General features: G+C 65.1%; 1 protein-coding gene across 1 annotated transcript; it reads right to left on the reverse strand.

Moving 5' to 3' along the window:
• Positions 1-26,866, reverse strand: RTN4RL1 (reticulon 4 receptor like 1). The gene is made up of 2 exons (XM_053274506.1): positions 26,454-26,866; positions 1-1,888 (listed from the first exon to the last, which is right to left on the reverse strand). Exons 1-2 carry the CDS (start codon positions 26,464-26,466, stop codon positions 591-593), a joined length of 1,311 nt encoding a protein of 436 aa, XP_053130481.1. The 5' UTR covers positions 26,467-26,866; the 3' UTR covers positions 1-590.
• Positions 26,867-27,140: the final 274 nt, after the last annotated feature.

A 27,140-nucleotide genomic window follows, 5' to 3' on the forward strand; every position in this document is an offset into this window, starting at 1 on the left:
GGGGGGACAACCTGTGCATTGGCTTTATTGGGTCTGTGAACACCGAGTTACAAAAAGTGGGGCCGGCGGAAGGTCTCTGCCTCCCCCCCCCCGCAGCCCAGGTCCAGCTCCTCCTCTTGCCTTTGGGCTGCCCCGGCTCGGCCCTGGGGGGCACCGGGGGGACGGTCGTCCAAGGGAAGGCCAGCCTGCCTTGGCTGGGAGGAGTGGGAGGGCCTGGCCCACGCCCGGTCCGTGGCCTGGAGCCCTGAGCGTCGGCTTCCTCGGTGGCCGCTCCGTGCTCCCCCCTCCTCAACCCCGGGGGTCTGCGGAGGTCCATCCAGTCACCAAACGGGGGCGGGGGGGCGCTCCGGTCGCCCGGGTCAAGGGGTGTGTGTGTGGGGGGGTGCTCTCCGTCGGAAGCCTGGGTGCCGCTATTGCTTGTAATGCCCTTCCTGGCCGGCCGTGGAGGGGGCCACCACCACCACCACCACCACCAAGAAGGCCCTGCGCCCGTGTCCCCGCCTCCGGGAGGCCCCCTCCTCCACAGACCGAACCAGAAGCAAGACCCCCCTCGGGGGCGGGCGGGCGGGCGGGCTGGCCGGCCGGCCGGCTCAGCGGACGATCACCGCCAGCGCCACCAGGGCGGCCAGCAGGGCCGCGCCGGCCCCCACCCCCCGGGCCCCGGCGCTGAGGATCCCGCCGGCGGCCTGCTGCACGCCGCTGGGCGGCAGCAGGGCGGTCCGCTGCGGGCACTTGCCCTTGGGCTTGGGCAGCAGGCCCAGGCCGGCCTTGTGCTCAAAGTCCCGCATCTCCGGGCCGCCTTTCCAGGGCCCCAGCGAGGCCGGCTGGGTGGTCCGGTGGCGGCTCTTGGTACAGTTCTTGCCGGGCTTGCGGTAGCCCGGGCGCGGGCCCTTCTCGGCGGAGGAGGCGGCGCGGGGCGGCGGCGGCGGGCGGGGGTGGTCCCGGGGGGGCCCGTGGCTCTGGGGCCGCGACTCGGACGAGGCCAGGCAGGGCCGGAAGAGGGCGGCCGGCAGCTCCTTGAGGTCCTGGCCCCGCAGGCCGGCGGGGTCGCCGCAGGGCACGCCGGAGCTGGAGCCCCGGAAGCGGCGCAGCCAGTCCCAGAGGGAGTGGGCCCGGCAGCCGCAGTCCCAGGGGTTGCCGTTCAGGCGGAGGTACTCCAGGGCAGCCAGCGGGGCCAGGGCCTCCCCGGGCAGCTGGGCCAGGCTGTTGTTGAAGAGGAAGAGGAGGGTCAGGCGGGCCAGGCCCTGGAAGGCCCTGCGGTGGACGCTCTGCAGCCGGTTCTGGTGCAGCAGCAGGCGGTCCAGCTGGGGCAGGCCGCGGAAGGCGTGGGGCGGGAGGGCGGCCAGGCGGTTGCCGTGCAGGAAGAGGTGGCTGAGGTTGGCCAGGTCGGCGAAGAGGTCCTCCGGCAGGGCCTCCAGCTGGTTGTCCTGCAGGTAGAGGTACTGCAGGCTGTGCAGGCCGCCGAAGAGGCCGGCGGGCAGGGCGCGCAGGCCGCACTGGTACAGGTGCAGCGCGTGGAGGCGGGCCAGGCCGCGGAAGGTCTCGGGGGCCAGCTCCCGCAGGTGGCGGTTGTCGCCCAGGTCCAGCTCCTCCAGCTGGGCCAAGCCCCGGAAGGCCTGGGGGTCGACGAAGGTGAGGTTGTTGGAGTAGACCCAGAGGGTGACCAGGCCGGGGCTGAGGTGGCCGCGCGGCAGCCGGGAGATGCGGTTGTTCTGCAGGAAGAGGCGCTCGCTGTCCCGGGGGATGCCCTCCGGGAGGGCGGAGAAGTGGTGCGACTGGCAGCTGACCGTCATGGGCGCCGGGTAGCAGACGCAGTCCACGGGGCAGCCCCACAGGCTGCGGACCTCTAGCCCCAGCAGCAGCAGCAGCAGCAGCTCCCAGCATCTGCCTGCATGTGCGAGAGAGAGAGAGAGAGGGGAGGGAGGGAGGACGTCAAGAGAGCTGCTGCCGGTCAGTGTGGACAGGACACAGCCACCTGGGCCGAGGGCCTGGCTCAGCAGGCGGCAGCTTCCTCGTCTGGAGGACCCCCCGTGCGAAGCAGACCCCCGCCTGGGGGCCCCTGGCCCGGCATCTCCCGGGGCCACCTGGGAACGAGCCCCGTCTCCGACCTGGGAGAACTGCTGCCGGTCAGTGCACGGAGCTCGCTGGGCCAGAGGTCTGACTCGCCGGGCAGCCTCTTTGCTTTCTCGGCCGGGGCAGCTGCCTGCTGGGCCCCCCCTTCCCCTGGACCCCCCCCTCTTCCAAGCAAGCAGCCCACTTGGGGAGCGGCTAACCGTGGCCTGGCGCTGGGCTGCTGTAATTGGCAATTTGGGGGGAGCTGGGGGGGGTGGACATGGCCCGGGCCCCCCTCCAGACCCAGCAGGCCCGCCTTGCAGGGCTCCCAGGCAGCCTCCCATTCCAGTGCAAACCAGGGAGGACCCTGCTTAGCCAAGGGGACGCTGAGTGCCTGCCGGCTGCTCCCCCCCCCGGGCCAGCTCTTCTCCCCCCCACAGGCCACCCCCTAAGGACGCCCCTGCCCACCAGCGCCTGCTGCCTGCCCAGGCCGGCGGAATTGGCTCCGGGCCCGTCGTCGTCTGTCCAGGGACAGCCCATTCGGCAGAGACCAGAGTGGCCTCTCCCTCCGCTCCCTCCCTCTCAGGCTGCAAGGAGCCCAAGGCAGAGCCTCCAGAGCCAGGGGCAGTCCACCTCCGAGCCACAGAGCCCCTCTTCTACTGTGGCTGGGGATTATGGGGGTTGTAGTCCAAAATCAGCTGGGGGTGGGGTGGGGGCAAAGTTGAGCAGACCTGGAGTAGACATTCCTCCGCTAGACAGACCAGTCGGTCGAAGGAGGCGGCTTCCTCGCTTTCAGCCGGGCTGGGGCCACCACCCTGCAGGACTGCCTCTGCCTTGGCGTGCAGAAAGTCCCCGGTTCAGTCCCTGGCAGGACCTCCAGCCCGAAACCTTAGAGGGCCGCTGCCGGCCAGAGCAGACAGTCCTGCCCTGGACGGACCAAGGGCCGGACTCAGCAGGCAGCAGCTCCCTGGGCCCCTCCCCCAGGCCCACCAGCCTGGTGGCCTTTTCCTGCCTGCCCTTCTCCGCCTGCTCACAGGCCTGTGTCCGGAAGGGAAGGGCGCTGGCTCTTCTAATTGGGCTCTAATTAGGCATTGCCGAATGGAGGCGGGCAAGCATCCCTCCTCCCCGGCTGGGCCCGGCCGGCAGCCTCCCCGGCCATTAGGCAGCAGCAGCAAGGCGGTTATAAATGGCCTTCATTAGCTGCTCCTCTTCCCGGGCGCCCCGGGGAGGCATTAACGGGGAGGCAGCAGCCGCGGCCAGAGCGGAGCCTGGCTCTCCTGCAAGACGGGCTCGCTGCCCGGCCAAGGAGCCGTCTCCGCCGCCGCCGGGTTGCCAGCGGCCTTGGAGACGCCACGCCTCCCTCCCGGAGTCTCTGCTCCTGGTCTCTCGGCGGGGCTTGGCCCCTGCAGGCCGCCCTGCATTGTTTACAGCTCCGCTCCGGCGGCGGGGAGTCCCGCAGGACCGCGCGAGGCTTGTCGGAGAAGGAGCACAACAAGCAGGCTGAGAGAAGGCTGAGAAAGCTCGGGGAGCGGCCTCTGCCAACTGCAGCGTTCCCCCCCGCCCCCCCCCCCCGCCGCCAGCACAGAGACATAAGGAGCTGCTGCCTACTGAGTCAGACCCGTGGTCTGCCTGGCTCAGGGTCGCCTACACTGACTGGCAGCAGCTCTCCAAGGCTGCGGGTGGGGATGTCTCTCCTGGTCCGGTCTGAAAATGCTGCCAGGCATGGAACCGGGAACCTTCGACCTGGGAAGCAGGGGGCTCTCTGCTTAAGATCAGAGGCTGCCCTCGACTGAGTCAGGCCCTTGGTCCATCCAGCTCAGGACTGTCTGCACTGACTGGCAGCAGCTCTCCAAGGTCTGAGGCAGGGGTGGTTTGTTCCCCGCCCTAGAAGAAGCTGTCAGTGTGAGGGAGCCGGGGTCCTTCTGCACGCACAGCGGATGCTCGTCCCCCTCCTCGAAACTGTTGGCCAGGAACCAAGGAGGCTGCCAGGCCAGAGCCTGGGTCCATCCCGCTCAGGATTGCCTACTCTGACTGGCAGCGGCAGCCAGTGTAGCGAACGCTGAGCTAGGCCTGGGACCAGTGCCCGACTCCGTCGGCAGCAGCAGCAGCCGCCGCTCCCGGTGCCGGTCTCCGCCCAGGGCTGGGCTCTGCTGCCGTGACAGAGGCGCCACCCTGCCTCCCCTCGCTCGGGCGCTGCGTCATAAATAACTGGCAGCTCCCAGCTGTTTAGAATGATTGTTTCTGATGGCGTGGCAGCTGCTTGCAATCCCGCAGCCATCGCCCCGGCGGTTCTGGCACATAAAAACCACGAGAGATCATTCCATCTTTGCATAATTTGGCGAGGCCGGCTGGGGCTTAATGACACCCTGGAAGGCGGAGGGGCGGGCCGTGGGGGGCCACCAGCCTCTTGCTGGCGGAAGGGGGGGGGTGGCCATGTCAGCCCTGCTGAGACGCCTTCCTGCCGCTGGGCCCTGAGCACCCTAACCCCCCCCCCAGACCTTGAGGACTGGCCGAGGGAAGCCCACGACCACATCTGTGGAACTCCCTGCCACTGGATGGGGGTCGTGGCCACCGGCTTGGGTGGCTTTAGGCCGGTTCGTGGAGGGCAGGGGCTCTCAGTGGCTACTAGCCTTGAGGACTGCAGGCTCAGAGGAAGGAGGCCTCCGAATACCAGTGGTGGTGGTGGGGGGAGACACCTTCTTCTCTGTGGGTGTCCCAGCGGCATCGGGGGGGGGCACTGTGGGAAGCAGGGTGCTGGCCTAGACGGGGCTTCCTTGGGCCTGATCCGGCGGCAGGGCTGTTCTTGCGTCCTTATGAGGTGGCAACCGGGAGCCAGTTGCCGGAAGTCACCCAAGGGCCACGCTCTGCCCGCGGGAGACCCCAGATTCCCTCCCTGGCGGCAGCGTCTCCAGGTAGGGCTGGGAGAGACTCCGGAGCCTGGAGCCCGGGACGGGAGGGCGGCTGCCGGCCTGGGCTGGCCATCCAAGGGTCCGCTTTCGGCAGCCCACCCACACCTTCTGCTCTCGAGCTTTGCCCTCCCCACACCAAGGCTCACCGCGGCGCGGAAAATAGTAGCCCCTTCGGCCCAGGTGACCAGCCCCGCCTGAGCGTGGACGGTTCGGGAGAGGGGGCCCCCCGGGTCCCACACGGCGGCTCCCCCAGTGAGACCCGGGCCGAGAAGCCGGCCAGAGGAGGCCACGGAAGCCCAGCCCACACGCTGCCCCCACCCCCAGCTACAAGCCCCGCACTGGCCGCCCTCACACACGGCCGCCCCCCATCCAAAGGCAAACCGGGGCGGGGGGCCACGACCCCCCTTCTGTGGGCCCCCCCGCCCCACTGCTGCTGCTCCATCATGAAGGGGGTGAGGTGGGGGGAGCAGCGTTTCCAAGGTCATCTGGAAGGCTTGCCCCCGCCCCCCCCTCCCTTCCCACTTGCCACTTATTGTGGCCTTAAAGCCGGCTATAAATTGTGTACTGTAATAATAGGGAAAATCAATAGCGCAGACAGCAGCCCGAGTTTTATCTTCCCTTGCAGCCGGGCCTTGGACCTCCCCGCGGGGCTCTTTCTCCTGGAGCAGACAGACGGAGCAAGCCAGGTAGGCGGCCAGGCCCTTGGCCAGCGTCTGTGTGTGTGTGTGTGTGTGTGTGTGTGTGTGTGTTGTGTTGTGTGTTGTGTGTGTGGGGCGGCTAAGGGGTGGGCTCTGCTCATCGCTCCCTGCAATAAACCTCCAGAACGAGATGGACACGGAAACGCAGCCGCTTTCACGAGCATCTGGGGGGGGAGATTTAGTCCCGGGTCTTGCAGGAGCCAAAAAGAGCCAGGCCTTAGGAGGGGAGACGGGGCGCGAGGGGGAGGGCTGGGTGTGGGTCAGGCAGCAGCCCAGCGGTCGTCCCCCCCCCCCAAGCTTGATTTCCCCGGAACGGGGCACGTGTGGGGCCCGCCGGACTCCGGTCTAGCGATGCAGATTGGGAACCTTGAGCAACAGCAGAGGACCGAACGATTCAGGGTGGCAGAGCCCCCCAAAAAACGGCCTGCAAAGAACGCCAGGATGATCCTTCCCCGGCCCTGAGCCTTGAAAAGGGCCACGGCAGTTGAGCGCCAGTCCGTGCAACGTGGTCCTAAGCACCGTGGCCGGCCAGGGCAAGGACCGTGGGGGGGGGCAGTCCACGGAGAACGTCGGCCCCGTTGGCGGCCGGCTAGGGGTCCTGGTGGGAGGGACCGGAAATCCCGCTGCCAACGGGGCCATGCCCTTGTACAAACCTCGGCACGTTTCAGACCCGGCAAGTGGGTAGATATAATCCCCGCTTGAAAACTTGGTTGTGGCCACCTAATGGCGCAGCGGGGAAATGCCTTGCCTGGCAAGCAAGGGGTTGCCGGTTCGAATCCCCCGCTGGTCTGTTCCCCAGACTACAGGAAACTCCTCTATTGGGCAGCAGCGATGGAGGAAGAGGCGGAAAGGCAGCATCATCATCTCATCCTGTGCGGGAAGAGGCCATGGCCAACCCCTCCTGGATCCTACCCAAGACAACCACGGGGCTTTTCCGGGGGCGCCAGGAGTCGGCACCCACTCGGCGGCACAACTTTGCTTTCATCGTCGCTGAAAAACCGGCCCCATGCCCGATTCCCCAGAAGGACAACGGCGATGTGGCTTCCCACGGAGCCCCACGGAGAACTCCGTGGCACCCTCACACCTGTCATTGAGGTGACCCACCTTGACCACCGCGGAGGCGCCACGGCCCAGTCATGGGCCAATCCCTCCTCACGCTCCGAATCCCCGGCGCTGGGTCCTGCCAGTGTGGGGAGGAATTCCTCTCCGCCCGTGACCACTTCCCGACTCCCAGGGCGCCAGGACACCGTTGGCCGAAGAAGCGAGAGGAGATTTCAAAGGGTGGGGAAGAAAGCGAGGCGGAGAGGGCGAGGCGGGCAGGCGGGGGCGCCCGTTCCGGGCCGAGGGGGCGGCCGCTACGCCCTGCCGTCCAGGCGGCGCGCCAGAGGTGCGCGCGAGCCTTTGGAAGGCCCCCGGTCAAGCCAGCCTTTCACCCCGCCAGACGGCGCGGCTTCGAAGAGGGGCCGGCCAGCTCCCCATCTCTCCACCTGATGGCGGCTGACCGCATATTGGTCCTCCTGGCGGGCATTGTGCCGCCGCCTTTCAAGGGCCTCCTTTGACCAGCGCAGACGGTTCTGCTGCCGAGCGCGGCGTAGACAGGCCGCGGGAGGGCGGGGCGCAAGCAGGGCGCTGAGGGGGCCCAGGAGGCGGCCGGGGAGTCTCCGGCTCTCTTCGCAAAGAAAGCCCCTGGCCGCTCAAGTGCCTAGTCCCTATGAGTGGCGAGCAGTCGAAGGGGAGGCGGAGGCGGACCCCCCAGCTGTTGTAGAGCTGCCGCTCCCCCGCCATGGTCAGGGGTAGCTGGGGGGTGATGGGAGTTGTAGTCCAGCAACATCTGGACGAGGCGTCTGGCCCCGAGGCGGGGGAACCAGCCCAGACCCAGTTCGAAGTCTCTGCTCTGCCTGCCGGAGGCCCCCCCCCCACCGGTACAATCCCTGGCCGTGGCGGCAGCATCTCCAGGCAGGGCTGCCTGGAACCCTGGAGAGACGCTGCCAGTCAGTGCAGCCCACGCTGAGCCGGAGGGAACCGATCCAACTCGGGATACGGCAGCTTCCGACACGGTTGTGTATACGTGAAATGGACTGCAAGGGCCAGAGGTCATCCCAGGACACTGACTGCCAAGGCATTGAGGGCCGGCACAAAAGGAAGCCCCCCTCCCTCCACACCACGCAGAATCTGTGGAACGCCCTGCCACGGGATGGGGTGAGGGCCACCAGCTTGGATGGCTTTAAAAGGGGCTGGGACCCATGGCTCTCCGTGGCGACAGGGGAGCAACAGCAGGAGGGGGGCCCAGCCTTCCTCTCCAGCTGGTGGGCTGCTCCCCAGAGGGGGCATCTGGTGGGGGGCCCCCGTGGGAGATGGGGGGCTGGTCTAGATGGCCCCTCTTGGGCCTGACCCAGCAGCCGGGCTGTTCCGATGCACTCACCGCCACTTACAAGATTGGGCGAAGACCCTCGCGATGAATCTCCCCCAGGACTCCGGTTGGGCAGCCATGAGTGTCTCCAGCCCATTGGGACGTGCCATGGAGGAGCAAGGTCTCCCGGGGAGGAAGAGGGGCTGTGGGGAAGGGGGCCACGGCGGGGGGGGGTCTCCCTCCACCCCGACCTGCCCACAACTCCAGGGCAGCCATTAGTGGCTTAGAGTAGGGGGAGCCTCAGGTTCAGTCCCTGGCGGCAGCATCTCCAGGGAGGGCTGAGAGAGAGCCTGCTGCCGGTCAGTGCAGGCAATCCTCCGCTAGATGGACCCCGGGCCTGACTCAGTCGGCGGCAGCTTCCTTCCCCCTTCTGGCAGAAACGCGGTGGGTCTTGCCTTCCAGCCTGCCTGCCTGCCTGCCCCCCCCCGCTCCTCCCCACATCACGTCTCAGCCAGCAAGTTTCTCCTCCCGGGAAGGCAGGGGGGGGGGCCCTGATTCCTGCTGCTGCTTATTGGCCCCACCTTTCAGTCCCCATTTAGCGCTTCTCTCTTCCCACTGAGCAGCTTCAGCCCTGTGATCACTTTACTAATTGCACGAGATCAAAGCCCAACGCGAAGAGCCGTGGCCAGCTGGGGAGGAGGGGGGTGGCACCCGGCGGGGCCCCGCGCCACCCCTGCAAGGGAGCAAGAGGAGGGAGGCTGGCTAGCCCCAGGATCAGGCCCGCGGGGGGTGTCGCGGGCCCAGCCTCGGGCAGGAAGCGAGCGGGAGGAGAAGCTGCCCCAGCCAGCACCAGCGGCCCCCTTTTTGCTAAGCAGGGTTGGCCCTGGTTTGGGTTTGGACGGGCGGCCGCGTGACGGCGCACATCTGCCTGGCAGGCAGACGGGCCCCGGGGTTCCGTCCCTGGCCGGCGGCCTCTCTGGGCAGGGCGGGGAGAGACCCCTGCCTGCCGCCTTGGAGAAGCCGCTGCCAGTCAGTGCGGCCAACCCCGAGCCGGGATGGGCCAGCGGTCTGGCTCGGCGGGCAGCAGCTTCCTCGGCCCCTGTTCCTTCCCGGGCCTCCGAGGGCCCTTCAGCTCCATCGACCTACGGGGGAGAGAAAGAGAGCCATGCCAAGGGTCCCCAACCCCGCCGCCGCCGCCGCCGCCGCCACCGCCGCTTGGTCTGCCCAGTTTGCGTCCCGCTTCCACTCCGTCCGGCCAGACTCCGGGCAGCCCCTTCCCGCCCGTGCTGGCAAAACCCGCCCTTCTGTCCCTGCTCATCACGCCGCGCCCCCCCCTCTCCCGTGGGAATCGGGCGATCTGTGCCAGGCACACTCACCACGCTGGCGTTGCCACTGGTGCGCGCAGATGGTGGCGTTTCACGCCCACGTGGCGTGACGGCGAGGTGCCGGGAAGGGGGTGGTGGCAAGCAAGCAAGCAAGCAAGCAAGCAAGCAAGCGTGGGGCTGGGCCCCACCTGTGACTCAGCCCGGAGGTGCAAAGAGAGCCCCCCCCCCCACCGGCTGTCCTGCCTTTTGACGTCCCTCTAAGTCGAAAGCAAAGACTGTTTGCTCCTCAACCTACCCTGGCAAGTTCCCTTGAAGGCAGAGTCCAGGCTGCCGCGGAAAGCAAAACCTCAGAGGCCCAGAGAGGCCCAGAGCCCTTTCCCCAATGGGGCGGAGGTTACAAACCATTCCCCTCTGAAACAAGAGGCGCACAGGCATCTCACATCAAAGCGTTGGCGGCAAGAAAGAAAGGCCTGCGTCTGCTCGGCTGGGGCACCCGCTCCGCTTCCCAACGGCTGTTTGCAAGGGGACCCAGCTCCCGTCTTGCGGAACTCACCGCCACATGACAGTGCGAAGAAAGAGCCAGAGAAGTCTGAGCAAGCCAGGAATACCGAAGGCTCCGCGCTAAAACAGATGGAGGGTCTACCTTCTCACACTCGGCATTGTCTCTCAGTGCTGGCAAGTACGAATGACAGACAGGCACTGGACTGGAACCCAAGAAGAGCTTTGCTGGATCAGGCCCAAGGGCTATCTGGTCCAGCACCCTGTTTCCCATGACGGCCCCCCCACCAGATGCCTCTGGGAAGCCCTCAGGCAGGAGAGGAAGGCAGGCCCCCTCTGCTGCTGCTGCTGCTGTTCCCCTGAAACTGTGATTCAGAGGTAGATTTCCCCTAAGCCTGGAGGTTCCATATACCCATCCAGACTAGCGTGTTCCTCCTTGGAAGCACTTGCAAAAAATGAGCAGGGTGGCATTAACAGCAACACAGACATAAGATAACATAAACATAAGATAAAGGTAAGATAACTTTGTTTATAGAGCCATTTCCTAACAGTTGTTCTCTGGGCGATTCGCAAAGCAAAACAACAAAACAGTGACAGAACAAAACAGACAATTAAAAACACATTCAGAAAAACATTCAAAACCAACCATAAAACACAACTAAAAACAAGAAGAGAAGCACGATCATCGACTCCGTGTCAATTACGCCAATTAAGTCTGAGGGAGGAGGTCTGCCCTTGTGGAAGCAAGTGCGAATGGCCCCCTTTGCTAAGCGGGGCCTGCCTTGGTTTGCATTTGGACGGGAGACGACACGTGTGAGCCAGCGCTGTAAGCGATTGCCCTTTAGAGGACGGGGCCGTAGCTCCTTGGTGGAGCATCGGGGTCTCGAGTTCACTCCCTGGCAGCATCTCCAGGTAGGGATGTGGAAGACGCTTGCCTGGGAGAGCCGCTACCAGTCAGTGCAGGCGAGAGTGACCCAGATGGACCAAGATCTCTCTCGAGGGAAGACAGCTCCCTCTGCTCCTCGGTCAGGCGGCCAGCAGAGCCTCCTCTCCTCCCCGGGGGCTTCTCCAAACGTGGCTCCCCAGTGTGGTTCCAGGGGCAGAAGCAGCCGGGGTCGATTGCCACCCTAGGGACCAGCCGCCTGAAGTCACCGCCTCACCGGGCCTCAGGAAAGGACACTGCCCCCGCCTAGAGGGCTGCTTTGCCCACAGATCAGGCAATCCATTCATCCTGGCCAGGTTCTTGAGAATCCAGGTTGCCCCGAAGTGGCTCCTTCCCTCCCCTTTCTGCGGGGAGAAGTTCAGCAGGGGTGGGGGGCGGCTAGTGTGGGCCAGCTTACCCCCGCCCCCCGCCGGCCACGTTCCTCTGCCCCTTTTCCAAACAGATCATTTCCCAAGGCCTGGATTTTGCTTGCCCTCTGGATGGGTGGTGCCAGCTCACTTGCCCCCTTCTTTGGGGCTCCTCCCCGCCCCGTTCTGGCCAGGTGCAGGCACGCCGCCGGCCCCCTCCCACGCTGCTTCGTCTCTGGCTTCTTAAGCCAGGCACCAATCGGGGACCTGGCCCCTCTCAAGGGTAAAGCGGCCCATTACGGAGCAGGGGCAGCCTGCAAAGCCCACCTCCGAGGCTGGGGAGAAATCAAAAGAGGGGCCGTGCAAATGCGCCATTCGGTTCCCAGGCCCCGTCCCCACCGGCCTGGAAGGCAATTTCCCCGCGCTATTCAGCGCGCCGGCCCCGAATGCCTTTCTTAAAAACAACAGATGATTTCCCCTCCCGCCCGCCCGCTCTTTCTCCCAGGTACGGAGGAGACGGCCTCTCATTTGGTCCTCGATGATAGACTGCGCTTCCAGCGGGAGAGACAATCAAGGCAGACACAGGCGGCTGCATCGGAGGATTGCAGGCCGAGCTGGATGGCCGGGGGGGGGGGGGGCGGCGGGCGGGCATGAGGGGTGCCACAGCCGCCTGCTTCTTGCAGGCTGCCTGGACTGCCGACTGAATGGGGCTCTCCTTCCCCTCTTCCTGAATTGGGCACAGACAGGAGAGCAGCAGGAGGGCTGGGGCTGTTTTCCCTGGGCTTGTTTTTCCCCAGAAACAGGCTGTTCCCGGAGTAGCAGGCTTGTGCCAGCCGAGATCCGCTCCCGCCGCCACCACCCCGGCCTTTTGCGGGTGCCCGGGAGGGGAGGGGTGCGCCCAGCAATCCCGGGCCGGCAGCAGTGGCGCTGCTGGCCGCGGGGTGGAGCTAGCCAGTGGAACTCACTGAACTTTGACACCCGGGGCCGGCAAAGATGACTCAGATGCCGTGCGCCGGAGAGCATGATGGAGGGGGGGGGGAAGTGACAGGGTGAAATTCAGTGAGGAAAAGGGCAGGATGTGGCCGGACCCGGCCCGTGCACGCTGGAGGGGAGGGCGGGGGCAGCCCGGCCCCTTGCAAAGCCCTGCAGCCTGTGGCAGAGAATTCCATATGCAACCCCAAGCGGGCGGGGGGGGGCAGGCCGGGCCTCCTCCTCCTCCTCCCGGCGCCTCCTCCTGGCTTCTTCTTTCCGCTCTGATTCCTGCCCCTCCGCGGCCCAGATGGCTGGCGTGACCAAGGCACCGGCCCCACACAAGTGTCTCCTCAGCATTTTCTCGCCGCCGTATCTGGGCCAAGGCAGGCCAGGAGCCGCCGCGGCAAAAAAGACACTCTCCCCCCCCCCGGCCCTCATTTGCATAACCCTCCCCAGCAAGCGCATGTGAGGATGCTGCTGCGGCAGCCACAGCCAGGCAGATCTCTGTGGGGGGCCGGAGGCGGCCGCACCAGCTCTGCATGCACACGCCGGAGGGCTGGGGTGGGCCCGGACGGAGAGGAGTCCCCCGTGCTGGAGGTGCCGGGCCTCCGAGCGGCACAGGAGCCTTCTCCACCCTGACATTCCCAAGGAGCTTCCAGGAGAGCAAGGCAGGCCCCCCTCTCTGGCGGCTTGGATTCCGGGGTAGCCTGCCCCTCCACCTGGAGGCTCCGCCTAGAGATGCCAGCAGGCCGGCCGGCCTGGGATAGACCCGCCCTCCGTGACCTGGGGCTAGCCAGGCTCTCCGCCTGCGCTACCTCGCAGGGCCGTCGTGAGGACAGAAGCACCGCTGCCCAGCTCTCCTTCCCCGAGCAGCCCCGTTTCCCCGGGAGATCTCGCCGCGCAAATGCAAACCGGGGACTCGGGCGGAGGCCTGTCCCGCCCTCAGGGACAGGGGCCTCTGGGGCTAGCCCCACTGTGCCTCACACTGGCACTTAGGACTGCTCTCCCCCCCCCGGGCCCTCCCCTCGGCTCCCTCCCCCCCGATCACCGCCTGCCTGCGCCCCCCTCTTAAAAGGGCAGATTAATCGCCTTGTGCCGCTTCTGTCACATGCCGAGAGATATATTCTTCTTGGAATTTACAAGTAGTTCCATCTGAGAAATAAACAACCAGAGATAAAAATTACATTGTCACCGCGCAGGTGTGATAGATGGACGAGACAAGCCAGGCCGGGCGCTGCGCAGCCGCGAAGGGGGGGGGCTCCTTGGAGCAGGGGTTGGGGGGCCCCGGGTTCGAGCCCCGAAAGAGGGGCAGGCGGAGGGGGCTCCCGGAAGCCAGATCTGGAGGGCCCAGGTGCCCCGGCAGACCGAGAGGGCCCAAGGCACAGCAACAGGGGGGCGGGGGGGTGAGGGCCCCCCCCCGTGGCTCCTGCCGGCCCCTCACTGGCACAGTCCCAGGTTCGGGGGTCGCTCCCTGCTGGAGACGCCGCCAGGGGTTGAGCTGGGGCCCCCTCCTCTCCGGGGAAGACCTCTCTCCCTGGCAGCTGCAGGCCGCCCGGCTACCTTCCGGGGCTGTCCGGAGGACCTCTGCCAGCCCCTCGGAGGGCATCGGACCCCTGCGCCGCTTTCCCTGCTCGCCTTGGGGGAGCGAGCGAGATGCCAGCCCGGGCGCTCACACTGCACCCTTCTGCAGGGAGCAATCCCGCCCCGGGCCTTCCTCGCTCGCGCGGGCGCCCTCGGCTCCGGCAACCCAAACAACTTGTTGGAGCTGAAAGACGGACACATTTATTTCACCCTGAGCGGCATTCAGCAGAGGCTGAATAGCCCACGAAAGCTGCTGCTGCTGCTGCTGCTGCTGCTGCCGGAATGGACGTGCGAGCCTTGAAGGTGCCACAGAGCTCTGCCAGGCTGTTGGGAACACAGGAAGCTGCCATATACTGAGTCAGACCCTTGGTCTATCTAGCTCAGTATTGTCTACCCAGACTGGCAGCGGCTTCTCCCAGGTGGCAGGCAGGAGTCTCTCTCCCAGCCCTATCTCGCTGGAGATGCTGCCAGGGAGGGAAAGCAGGAACCTAGATGCTCTTTCCAGACGGGCTCCATCCCCTAAGGGGAATCTCTTCCCGTGCTCATTCAGGTAATCTCCCATTCAAATACATACCAGGGCAGACCCTGCTTAGCAAAGAGGACAAGTCACGCTTGCTACCACAAGACCAGCTCTCCTGATAGGAACAGAGGAAGCTGCCATATACTGAGTCAGACCCTGGGTCCATCCAGCTCAGGGCTGTCTACCCAGACTGGCAGCGGCTTCTCCAAGGTCGCAGGCAGGAGTCTCTCTCAGCCCTATCTCGTTGGAGATGCTGCCAGAGAGGAGACTTGGAGCCTAGCTACTCTTCCCAGAGTGGCCCCATCACCCCCTAAGAGCGGAAGACCTTCCAGGGCTCACGCATCAAGCCTCCCTTCCATAGGCAACCAGGGCGGACCCTGCTTAGCTAAGGGGGCACGTCATGCTTGTGACCCTAAGGTCAGAAGGTAGGGCCGGGAGAGACCCCTGAGCCTGCCACCTTGGAGCAGCCGCCGCTGCCAGTCTGGGTAGACCGTCCTGAGCTAGACCGACCCATGGCCCGACTCATGCCGGGGCCCCTCCTTGGCGGCAGCCTCTCCCGGTCGGGCTGGTGTGCTCCTCTGCCCAGGCATCATCTGTCTGGGGGGCAGGGGGCGGGTTAGGGGACCCTTTAGAGAGTCAGGGGAGGGGGACATGAAGCCGTCTGTCGCTGGAGTGACGTCTGCTTCGGCCCCCTTAAGCGGCGCGGTGGGGAAATGCCCTGGCGAACGAGCCACAGGCTGCGGGTTCGAATCCCCGCTGCTCTGTTCCCCAGACGACGGGAAGCTCCTCTATCGGGCAGCAGCGATGGAGGAAGGTGCCGAAAGGCATCCTCCTCCTCCTCCTCCTCTCAGGCTGCGCGGGAGGAGAGGGCCGCGGCCAGCCCCTCCTGGATTCGACCCAAGACAACCCCGGGGCTTTCCTGGGGGGGCGCCAGGGGTCGGACCCGACAGGACGGCACACTTTCCCCTCCACCTCTGCTGAAGACGTCCGTGTGTGCGTGAGGGGAAAGCGGCTGTGAAGCAGGCGGGGAAAGGCTCCCACCTGAAACCCCGGAGCGCTGCTGCCGGTCAGAGTAGACCAGCCTGAGCCGGGTGGACCCAGGGCCTGACTCCGCGCGCAAGGCAGCCTCCTCGGTCCCGAATCGCAAGCATGGCCAGAGGCTCTTCACCCCTCCCCTCCCCTCCCCTCCCCTCCCCGAAGCCCCCCTCGGAAGCAGCCCATTAATGGAGCTGGAGGTCCCCACGGAGACCCCCGGCCAGGCTGCTCGGGCCTTATCAGCCCCACATTTCGCAGGCACTTAAATTCCCGAGGAAAGGAGGAAAACGTGAAATCAGATCGAAGGCAGGTCTGTTTGCTGTTTTCTCCCCTGAAACGGCTCTGGGTAAACAGCAGACGCCTTTGATGAAATCCCAGCAGGCTTAAACAATAAAGCTGGTTACAAACTCAATCTGGCGAAGATATCAGATCTGAAATTGTTTCAAAAAACATGTCAACAGTTTTCTCTCCCCCCCCCCAACCACCACCCTACTGCAGATGCAAAAACTTCCACCACGGCAGGCTGCAGCTGCCAGGCGGATTCCTGGGCCCCAGACGCCCCCGACGACGCCCCCCGCCCCACTGATCTCTCAAGAAATGGGGGGTGGGGGAGCAAGAGACCCCCTTCTCTGCCGGCCCCACGGAGATCCAACTCTCCAGCAGCGAGAGGTCCCACGGCCCAGCCGCCCCCTCACACCAAGGACAGAGCGGCCAGGAACACCGGAAGCGGCCTCCTCCCGAGTCAGACCCTCCCTCCGTCTCGCGCCGAGGTGCCCGCTCTGACTGGCAGCCGCTCTCCAAGCTTCCAGGCTCAAGGGTCCTTCCCTGCCCGACTTGGGAGAGTGGACCCAGGACCTCCCGGCTTGCCGAAGTCCCGCCACGGAGGAGCCGAAAGGGTGGCCTGCTTTCCTGAGCGTACGTCGTCGGAAGCTGCCTCCTTCTGAGCCCGCCCTTTCCTCCGCCTCTCTCTCTCTCTCTGTACCGACGACACGGACGGGCAGCGGCTCTCCGAGGCCCCCCTCCCCTGCCAGTGAGGCACCCTTGTGCTCCGCTGGGCGGCCACACCCAGACCCAGGACAGAGGATTTGGGGGGGGGGCAGAAGGGTGATGGATTGGAGGCCCCACCGCCTCAGGGGAATGTCTTCCCAGACTGGCAGCGGCTTCTCCCAGGTGGCAGGCAGGAGTCTCTCTCCCAGTCCTATGTCCAGAGGTCAGATATCCCGGAGCCGGCGGCGCTGGCTGCACCCACCCATCCAGACGTCAACCGAGGCGAAGCCTGCTTCGCCAAGGGGGCCCTCCGCGCTCTCGGCTGCAAGCCCAGCTCTCCAGCCTCAGCCAGGAATCCCCCCCCCCGGCCCTCCCCACTGCCAGGGACTGGGCGTGAGTCCTCCCCCCCCCGAGCAGCCCCATCTCAAGGGCCGGGCCTCGCACCGGAGTCCCCCAGAGAGCTGCTCCCAGCAGGCGGGGGTCTCTGCCCGCCCGGCTTCCCCGGGAGGGCTGCCCGGGGCCCTTCTGCATGCCCACCCGGGGCCCCAGCCCTGGTCTCCATCCGGGGAGGGCCGAGGCAGCCCTCTGCAGAGGCGGCAGGAGTGCCTTCTTCCCCCCAGGCCCCCCCCCCCGGGGAGAGCTGCATCCCGTCTCTGTGCGGCAGCTGGTGCAGGAGACCGGGGCGGGCGGGCGGGTGGGGCGGGCGGGAGAGCAGCACGCCCTGGAGCCCATGAAATATTCACCTTGTTGTGCAATGTGGCTTCCCTGCTCCATCGATCAGAGCCGAGAGGGCTGGCTGGGAGCAGGGCGGGGAGCAGAGAAGCAAGGCAGCTGGCGGCGGCGGGGGGGGGGCAAGTTTGGGGCACAGCCTGCCGGAGGAAGCAGGGCTCTCCGGGGGTGGGGGCACCTTCACACAGCCCCCCCACCCCACCCCACCCACGCTCATTGGCCTGGAAAGCCCCGTTCAACCCGACAGGAGACCTGTCCCCACAATCGTTTTGAATCGAGGCTGCGTGTGGGTTACCAGCATCCGGGTGGCTGTGTGAACCCCATGGCAAGGTGGGACGCTCGGGCCATCAGCCACCTTGCTGTGGCTTCACACCGCCCCTTCAGTGTGGGTAGCCCACATTAAACCTCGATCCAGAGGACTATGAAGTCATCCACACAACCCTAAACCGTGTTCTACCCGGGTTGGCGTGTGCTTCTGGTTTTCAGTGGTGTGGGAGCAAAGTAGGGGGGATCCCTGGGTGCAAGTGACGGTGTGGGAGGGAGGGAGGGAGGAAGACAACCCGGGCGGCTTTTCCTCCTCCTCCCTTGCTTCCACGCGACTGAGAACTGGGAGCACGCACAGAGTTCCCCAACCTGGGTAGAACACAGTTTTCGATGGTGTGGAGGACCTGAGTGTGTTTTACAAAGAATCTGGCCCATTTCCTGAGGAAGTCTAAAAATATCCAGCCAGCTTCATTAACTGGGAGGAGGGCGGGTCTTGTGGGAGCAAGCATGGATCGTCACCTTTGCTAAGCAGGGTCCGCCCTGGTTTGCATTTGAATGGGAGACGCAGTGTGAGCATTTTAAGATATTCCCCCTTAGGGGGTGGGGAATCCGCTCTGGGAGGAGCCCCTGCCCGCTTGCATGCCGAAGGCTCCCAGTCCCCTCCCTGGCGGCAGCATCTCCAAGATAGAGCTGGGAGAGAGACTCCTGCCTGCGACCTTGGAGAAGCCTCTGCTGCCAGTCTGGGTAGACAGCCCTGAGCTGGATGGACCCAGGGTCTGACTCAGTATATGGCAGCTTCCTATGTTCCTATCAGAAGAGCTGGTCTTGTGGTAGCAAGCATGACTTGTCCTCTTTGCTAAGCAGGGTCTGCCCTGGCATGTATTTGAATGGGAGACAAAGTGTGAGCATTTTAAGATATTCCCCCTTAGGGGGTGGGGAATCCACTCTGGGAGGAGCCCCTGCCCGCTTGCATGCCGAAGGCTCCCAGTCCCCTCCCTGGCGGCAGCATCTCCAACGAGATAGGGCTGGGAGAAAGACTCCTGCCTGCAACCTGGGAGAAGTTGCTGCCAGCCTGGGTGTGCAATACTGAGCTGGATGGACCAAGGGTCTGACTCAGTACCTGGCAGCTTCTTATGTCCAGACAGGGCAAACAAACCGACAGCATGAATCGCCGGACATCAAGCCATATTTAATCTACAGCAAAACCCTCGCTCCCCTAAGAAGAGCTTTTGCTGCCCTTTTGCTCCCCCAAACCAGACTCCCTGCTTCTATTTCCAGTGGAGCTTGACTGGGGAGAGGGGAAGGAGCCAAAAATAGCCAGCTCTCCCCCCCGCCCGCCCGCCCGCCCGCCCCCATCTACCTACCCAGAGGGGCAGGGGACTGGTGAGGAGGAGCAGGGGGCGGCTGCCTGCTGAGTCCGGTACCTCGAGGAGCTCCCTGGGGATGCTCTGCACTGACTGGCAGCGGCTCTCTCCCAGCCCTACCTGCAGAGGCGGCCCCCTCCCGGGGTTCTGCCTGCCAAGCAGGGGCTCTCCCTCTTTCCCATCCTCAGAAAAAGCAGCCATGGGGGGGGGAGAAACGGGGGTTTTTTTTTTGCACACAATGAGAGTGACACCATCGTTGCTCCCCCCTCCCAACCCGCTAGTCCGGTGGGGGAAAGAGAGAGCCAGGATCCGTGCCCCCCCCCCGGTGTCCTCTCTGCCCCCTCCCTCCCTCTCTGGCCTTGGGCCCCCCACCCTCCGGCCCCGTCCACTGAAGAGGGTGGCTCTTTGCAGGAGGAGAGAATCAACTCTCAGCCAAAGACCTACTTTCCAGCTTTAATCCTTTTTGCTTAAAGGATTCCCCCCCCCGCCCCGTCCTTTCGCTCAAGGAAGATGCGGCCTGATCAGAGGAGAGGCGTGTGGAGCTGACAAGCTGCAGAGGGTGGAAGGAGGCAGGAAGGGAATACATATTTATTACCCTCAATTGTTGGAGGGAGCGAGCGAGCGCACAGCCCTGCCTAGGCCCTGGCACAGACACCGGGTGGCAGCCCCTGGGGGCGATACTTCTATCTGACGGAGACCTCTATCCCGCGTTTCGACCCAAGCCCCCAAAGCGGTTTACATGGGAAATTAAATCATGCGAAGAGCTGGCCCCCCTCCCCGTCCCCAAAGGGCCCCACAACCGGAAAAAGAAACCTAAGATCGGCCACAGCCACCGGAGGGGGTGCTGTGCTGGGGATGGAGAGGGCCAGGTGCTCTCCCCCTGTGAAATATAGAATCACCACCTTGAAATGGTGCCTCTTGGCTCAGTTAGCAGGGGGCTAAGAACATCAGGAGAGCCCCGCCGGACCAGGCCCAAGGAAGCCCATAGGAACCGAGGAAACTGCCGTATACTGAGTCAGACCCTTGGTCCATCCAGCTCAGGGCTGTCTACCCAGACGGGCAGCGGCTTCTCCAAGGCTGCAGGCAGGAGTCTCTCTCAGCCCTATCTCGTTGGAGATGCTGCCAGGGAGGGAAAGCAGGAACCTAGATGCTCTTTCCAGAGGGGCTCCATCCCCTAAGGGGAATCTCTTCCCGTGCTGACACAGGTGGTCTCCCATTCAAATACATACCAGGGCAGACCCTGCTTAGCAAAGAGGACGAGTCATGCTTGCTACCACAAGACCAGCTCTCCTGATAGGAACATAGGAAGCTGCCATATACTGAGTCAGACCCTGGGTCCATCCAGCTCAGGGCTGTCTACCCAGACGGGCAGCGGCTTCTCCCAGGTTGCAGGCAGGAGTCTCTCTCAAGCCTCTCTTGGAGATGCTGCTGCCAGGCAGGGAGGGGACTTGGAGCCTCCTGCAGGCAAGCAGGCAGGGGTCCATCCCAGAGCCTAAGGGGGGGGGGAAATACTGGACAGTGCTCACACGGAGTCGCCCATTCAATTGCAAACCAGGGCAGGCCCTGCTTAGCAATGGGCGGGGGCACCCCCGTTGCAGAGAAATCGCTCGTGCTCGAGAAGTAATTGGACAGGAAAGCCCACTTTAAAGGAGAGTTTGCTGTTTATTACGAACTGAAACGTCGCCCGAGGAAACCATAATAAACAGGCAAACAGCCCCTGACAGAGAGGGAGGGAGGAAGGGAGGGAGGACCTTGCCGAGGTATACAAGCAGGCCCCGCTCACGGAGCTGAGAGACAACCCCAACTGGCAGCGCCTGCCTGCTACCGCCACGACCCCCCCCCCCCCGCCCCCGGGCGGTTCACAGCAAGACAGGAACCACTCGGGAGACTCGGGAAGAGGATGCAAAACACAGCCAGACCTCTGAGCAAGAGCAAGGAGCAGCTCCTCGGCCCAGGGACCAGATGAAAAGGCCGTCCGTTCGCCACCACTGGCCGGTCTAGCGCAGCACTGCCTGCTCTGACCGGCAGCGGCGCTCCGGGGGTTTCCGGCAAGGGTCTCTCCCCTCCGCGTCTGGAGATGCTTCCCGGGATTGAACCCCGAGACCTTCCGCGTGCCAAGCGGATGCTCCGCCACGTAGAGTGACGGCTCCACCCTCGAAGGGACGGAACGTCTTAAACGGCACCCATCTCCATGCCAACCCAGGCAAGCCCTGCTTAGCAACAGGGACAACAATGCAAGGCAGCCGCCAGACAGGCTCCTCCCCCGCGCCAGCAACCCCAAAAAGCCGCCTTAGACCGAGTCAGACCCTTTGGCCCACCTGGCTTGGTATTGCCAGCACTGACCGGCAGCAGCTTTCCCCGGTCCCAGGCAGGAGTCTTCCGCAGCCCTCCCTGGAGATGCTGCCGCCAGGGGTTGAACCGGGGAGCCCCTGCGGTGCAGAGCAGAAGAAGTGTCTCCCACGGAGGGGCTTCGGGCCAATCCCCGGATCCACCGGCCCTCCGAGGGAGCAGACGGCCCCTCCTTGCTTGGGCCTGCCGGTGCCCTCCTCCTCCTCTCTGGGCCTTGCCCCCCAGGGGGGGGCCTTTCTGCTCTGCCCCCCGATTGGACTCGGTCCCTCCCCCCCCGCTGCGTGTTTCCGGCCCCCTCGGTTTCCGCTGCTGTCAGCAAATTGGATCCGCATTAAATTCACACCAGAGTGAAGCCCAGTTAAGACGCCGTCTCATTAATAGGCATCAAAGCCTGCTCAGCAACCCAGCAGAGCGCAGGGGGGAGGCCTGCCAGGCGGGGTGGAGGGGAAGCTGCACCCCCCCCACACACACACAGCCCCACGGCCAGGAGGCAGGCGGAAATCATGCTCACAGAGGGGGGCTTCTCTGCCTCTCATTTCCCGCCGCATCGGAGGAAGCTGCCTGACAGAGTCCGACCGCTGCTCCATCTGGCTCAGCGTTGCCTACACTGACCGGCAGCAGCACTTCGCGATTCCAGGCAGGAGTCTCTCCCCTCCCTGCCAGGGCTGCCGGGCGAGGTCAAAGGCCCATCTGGTCTGGCATCCTACAGGCAGACACGACAGAGAGAGCGGACCCAGAGAAATCTCCCCCGCCCCACTCTCTCTCCCCACACCGGAACCATGAAACGGAAGGCTGGGAAATTCAGAACCAACCCAAGAAAGTCCCTTTTCACGCCGCACCATACCATTAGTCTGTGGAATTCTCTGCCACAGGACGGCCACTCGCTTGGATGGCTTTAAAGGGGGCTCAAGACCAGTTCACGGAGGACGGGTCTGTCAGTGGCTACTGGCCTTGATGGCTACGGGCCACCTCCAGCCTCAGGGGCAAGATGCCTCCAAATCCCAGTTGCAGGGGGGCAGCGGCAGGAGAGGGGGCCTGCCCTCCCCTCTGGCCTGTGGGGGGGGGGGGTTGGGCCTTCCCAGAGGCCACCTGAAAATGCCTTAAAGCAAGGCTTGCATAGGAAGCTGCTTTCTACCAAGACAGGCCTTCGGTCCCTCTAGCTCAGCATTACCTGCTCTGACTGGCAGCGGCTTCTCCAAAGGTTCCAGGCGGGAGTCCTTTCGCAGCCCTCCCCCCCCCACACACACACACCAGAGAGCCAGCGTGCTAGACTAGGACCGGGGAGACCCGAGTTCAAATCCCCCTTCAGCCATGAAACTAGCTGGGTGACCCTGGGCCAGTCACTTCTCTCTCCGCCTAGCCTACTTCGCAGGGTTGTTGTGAAAGAGAAACCCAAGTCTGTAGTACACCGCTCTGGGCTCCTTGGAGGGAGAGCGGGTCAAATGTCAATGTCAAAATAATGTCAATGTCAAAATAACAATAACAATAACACCTCCCCTGCTCAGGAGGGAAGTCTCCCCTTCGGGCCACGCTCCTTTCTGCTGGGTGGTCCAGGTCACAGCGGCTTCCGCCTGCCCCACGGCAAGCCCTTGGCAGCCTGGGGGGGGGAAGGCCTTGTGGGGGGGGGTTGCCAGCAGCCCAGGCAGACCCCTCCCCAGCCTCCCCCCTCCGGCCCCCTCTGCATCCACTGAGCAGCTCAGTGAAACCAACTTCCTTTCGGTTGCTGCCCAGAGGAGCAGCCCCCCATACACCCCCCCCACCCCATGGCCTCCCCGCTCGCCCCGGCGGCCCCCAGACGCCCGGCCATCATCCTCCGCGCGGCTCCAGCCTCCTTGACCTTGAAGCCACCTTCCTGCAGCCTCCAGCTTGCTTCTTCCCGCTGGAGCTCATCCAGCTTCCTCAACGGCACTCTCCGTGGGGAGGGGCTGGGGGGCAGTGCTCCCCCTCCTCCCACGGCAGCGAAGGGGGAGAAGGGCCCCCCTCTCACGCCGCTGACGCCGCCGCCGTCCCCCCCCCCGCCAAGTTTCGCCAACTAGGCTGCCATCAGCCAGGCGGAGATAAGTGGCCCATCTCCGCACCGAGGAGTTAATCTGGATTAGCGCGCATGTGAACAGGATTACACATCCGGCAGACATCTCCTGACTCGAAACTTGCTCTTGATTTGTGAACCCGTTAATCTGCATTAAAGGCAGCGGTTAACTAGCTGTCCTTGGCTTGGGAGGCGGGCGATTATTTGGCACACCGGCCCTCCAGGGACAGAGGCAGCGGCCTGCTCCGGAGTCAGAGCGGGGGTCCTCCTTGCTCAGTCTTGCCGGCACGGACTGGCAGCGGCTCTCCAGGCCTACCTGGAGAGGCTGCCAGCCCTACCGGCTTCCCAGCCCTACCTGGAGATGCTGCCCGGGATTGAACCCGCAGCCGTAGGAGCAGAGGGACATAGGGAGCTGCCTTCTACCACACCTTGGCCCATAATGGGTTCAGGGTTGTCCACACTGACTGGCAGCAGCACTCCGAGGTTTCAGGAAGGGGTCTTTCCCAGCCCTACCTGGAGATGCTGCCGCCTGGGATTGAACCGGAGACATGTCCCACACTTGGCAAAAGATGGAATTTTCCCCCCTTTGAACTAGCAGTTCGCTGGCCCAGCCTCTGCGTGGCGGGCAGAAGGTCCCAGGTCCAACCCCGGGCAGCATCTCTAGCTCGGCCTGGGACAGACCCCTGCCTGGAGCCCTGAAAAGTGGCTGCCGGTCAGAGCAGACAATACTGAGCTAGGCGGACCAACGGTCTCGCTCTCGGTCTAAGGCGCTGGGGCCTTCCTTCCTTTCCACGCAAGCGCTCTACCACGGAGCGGTGATGCCCAGAAGTGCTTCTAGATCTGGCCTCTTCCGTGCCTTCCTTGGCTACGGATGGAGGCTTCCTTCCCCAAGCAGCGGCTGCCAGCGCAATCCAGGGCTGAAGCAACCCTGGGGATGGTCCCTCGACCACCCCCTTCCCGCCGCCCTGGCCTGGCTCCGGTAGAGGGTCTCCGGTAGAAGGTGGGGGGTGCGTCTGGCAGGCAGGCAGGCCTTAAGAGAGCCGCTGCTGAATTATTCAGGCCTGGCATTAACTTCGGAGGGAGTGTGCAGGGCTGATTTTTTTTGCGGTTGATGTACAGATAAATTCTAATGAAAGACAGCTACAAGAGTTTCAATAATTAATCAAGGTGCCACTTAACAAAGCCGGTTTGGCGCGCGCACTTGCCTTGCTTAACGAGACCAGAAAACTTTCAGGCCCTCGTGATTTGCATCTCATTGTTGGGCTCGGAGCCTTCCCGGAAAGGCTGCTGTAGCCAGTGTGACCTAGAGGCCGCCTCCTCCTCATAGGGAAAGCCGGACCCAGATAGGATGGGGTGCCTGCGGCTAGCAGGAAAGCAGAATCACTCTGCACATGCCCCAGTCCCAGAAAGAGGTGGTGAGGCTGACAGAGGGGCCAGCAGGCCAATTTATCCACTTCTTCGAAGTATTTTATACTTGGGTTTCTATCCTGCTCTTCTTCCAAGGAGCCCAGAACAGGGCACATGGTTACGCTGATCCTCACAACAGCCCTGCGAGGCAGGCTAGGCTGAGAGAGAAGGGCCCGGCCTGGAGTCACCCAGTGAGTTTCATGGCTGAGCAGGGATTTGAACTCGGGTCTCCCCCGCCCTAGTCCAACACTCTAACCACTACGCCACGCTGGCTCTCAGATGAACACAGGAAGCCGCCTTCTATTGGGCCAGGGTCTGACCTTTGCTCAGCGTTGTCTACTCTGACTGGCAGGTTGCAGGCAGGCGTTTTCCCCAGCCCTCCCTGGAGAGGCTGCCGCCAGGGACTGAACCGGGGGGCCCTTCTGCGTCCCAAATATCTGTGCCCCATCAGTTCCGAGACCCCTCCACAGGAAACCCCCATGCCCCCAAGTCCCAAAGATGCCAACGTCCAGACTGTCCCATGGAACAAGCCCCCACACAGACCCATAAACCAGGGGGCCTAGGGCAGGCCTGCCCCCTCCCCTTTTTTCTCTGCCCCCCCCTCCATTTTTTTAAAAAACCCAAATGAATGAGGGGACCAGATAAGCTGCCCCCCCGCCACCTTGTTGCTGCCCCTCCAAAGTTAGCTGTGGACCTGCTCAGCCCCACTGACCCTATAGAAAAGGAAACACACACACACCCCGGCTGAGGCTGCAGCAGAACCCCCCAGGCACCCACCACACATCCAGCAAGCCCAAGGGAGAGACCCCTCCCCTGTCACCAGCCTTCAGTGCGGCTTTCCTGATGGGTGAGGGTGAGCGCACGCCCCACCCGGCTCAGGGAGATGCCTGGCACAGCTGGGCAGCGGGTGCCAACCTGCAGAATGCTGGACACATCGGGGAAGGCCTGGGGCGGGCGGGCAGCAGCTTTGCCCCTGGCCACCCAGAGGGGCAGGGGCACATTCAGCCCCGCAGGGACCAAAGATGCTGCCTTCTACGGAGTCAGACCATCGGTCAGTCATAGCTCAGGAGGACTGCCTGCTCTGGCCGGCAGCAGCGGCAGGGGTCCGGCCCGGAGCGGCAGCCCTTTCCTGGGAGTCAACACAGACAGAGAGGAAGCGGCTGGGTCCCGTGTCAGATCCTGGCTCCGTCCCTCCGTTGAGCTCAGAGACCGCCCGGCTGAACCCTGAACCTTCTCCCTCCATGCCGAGGAAGGAGATGCTCTTCCACGGAGCGACAGAGAGGGAGAATCGCGGGGCGGCGGCGGCGGCGGCGGCGGGGGGGGCTGCGTGTTGCCCCCCCCCCCCGGCGCGCGCTCCCTCCCTCCCTCCCCGCCACCCCGCAAGTGCCCGCACCCCGAAGGGAGGAGGAGGAGGACCGGCGGCGGCGGCGACTCACAGGACTCCTCCTCCTCCTTCTTCCCGGGCTGCGCGCTCCTCCGGGCGGTGTCCCTGCAGCGCCCCCCAAGCCCAGGTGGGGACGCGCAGCACCGCAGACACTCCAGCGCCGCCGCCCCCCGCGCGCCCCACTTCCCCAGAGCGCTTCCCTCCCTCCCAGCCCCGAGTGCCGCCTGCCGGCCAGAGCCCAGCAGGAGCATCCCCGACCTCTGGGGAGAAACTGCCGCTCGGCTCCGAGCGCGCGCCCCCCCCCCGCTCCGCCAGCGTGAATGACAGCGCCGCGCCTCGGGCTCCTCCGGAGCGCGATGCCCCGGCTCCCCCTGCTCGCCCCCCAGAGGCGCCCCCTCCCTCCCTCGCCCAGGTCCCCCGCTGGGCAGTTTGGAGAGCCACCCGCGCGCGCGCGCTCTCCGTCTCTCCAGCCACGAGGGAGCCGCTCTGGGACCCCCGGGGGCCGCCCCACCACGGAGCCTGCCCCCCGCCCGCCGCGCACGGGCTGCAAGGGGGGCCAGGGAAGTTCGCCGGGCTCCGACGACGCCCCCCCCCCCGCCCGCTCCCCCGGCCCGCCAGCCGCCGCAGCCACTCCGAGGGCCCCCCTGGACAGCAGCGCGCAAACTTTGGCGACGACTCCCTGCTCGGCGCGCCACGCGCTGCGGACTCACCTTGGCGGGGCATCTTGGCGGAGCCTCGTCGGGGGGGGCGCCCGGCGGCGGCGGCAGCGGCACTCAGAGCCGGCAGCGGCGGCGGCGGCGGCGGCGGCTAATCCGAGACGGGCTGGCCAGAGCTGCGGGCAGCCGCATCGCGGAGGCTTGCCTGCCCGGGCTGGCTCCTGCCTGGCGCTCGCTGGGCTGCTCCGTCGGCTCCCGGCCGGGCTCGGCGGCGCTTTTAGGGGGGGGAGCCGCCCCCTCCCGGCCGGCCGCGCTGCCGGCTCGCCCCCTCCACCCCCTCGGGCTGCTGCGCTGCCTGGAAAGGGCGTCTCTCGCTGCGCCCCGGCTCTCGTCTCCTCCTCCTCCTCCTCCTCTTCTTCTTCTTCTCCCCGCAGCGGCAGCGGCGACGGCAGGGCGGGGCCGGGCGGGGCGGGGCTGGGCCAGGTCCCCCCTCCCTCCCTCCCTCCTCCCTCCCTCCGCCACACACACGGGCGCGCCTCCTCCCTCCCTGCTCCCTCCTCCCTCCCTGCTACCCCCCCCCGCCCGCTTCCCATCGAACATTTATGAAAGTGTTTCTGGAGCGACTCGGAGCGCCCCTCCCGACGGCTCCCGGTGGGGCGGGCGAGGCAGGCGGCTGCGGGGGCTCCTCGGAAGGAGCCTGCCTGCGTGATCCGCTGGACCCCCCCTCGGGGCCGGCAGAGG

The sequence above is a fragment of the Hemicordylus capensis genome, chromosome 12 (genome assembly GCF_027244095.1).
Source record: "Hemicordylus capensis ecotype Gifberg chromosome 12, rHemCap1.1.pri, whole genome shotgun sequence".
Taxonomy (NCBI): domain Eukaryota; kingdom Metazoa; phylum Chordata; class Lepidosauria; order Squamata; family Cordylidae; genus Hemicordylus; species Hemicordylus capensis.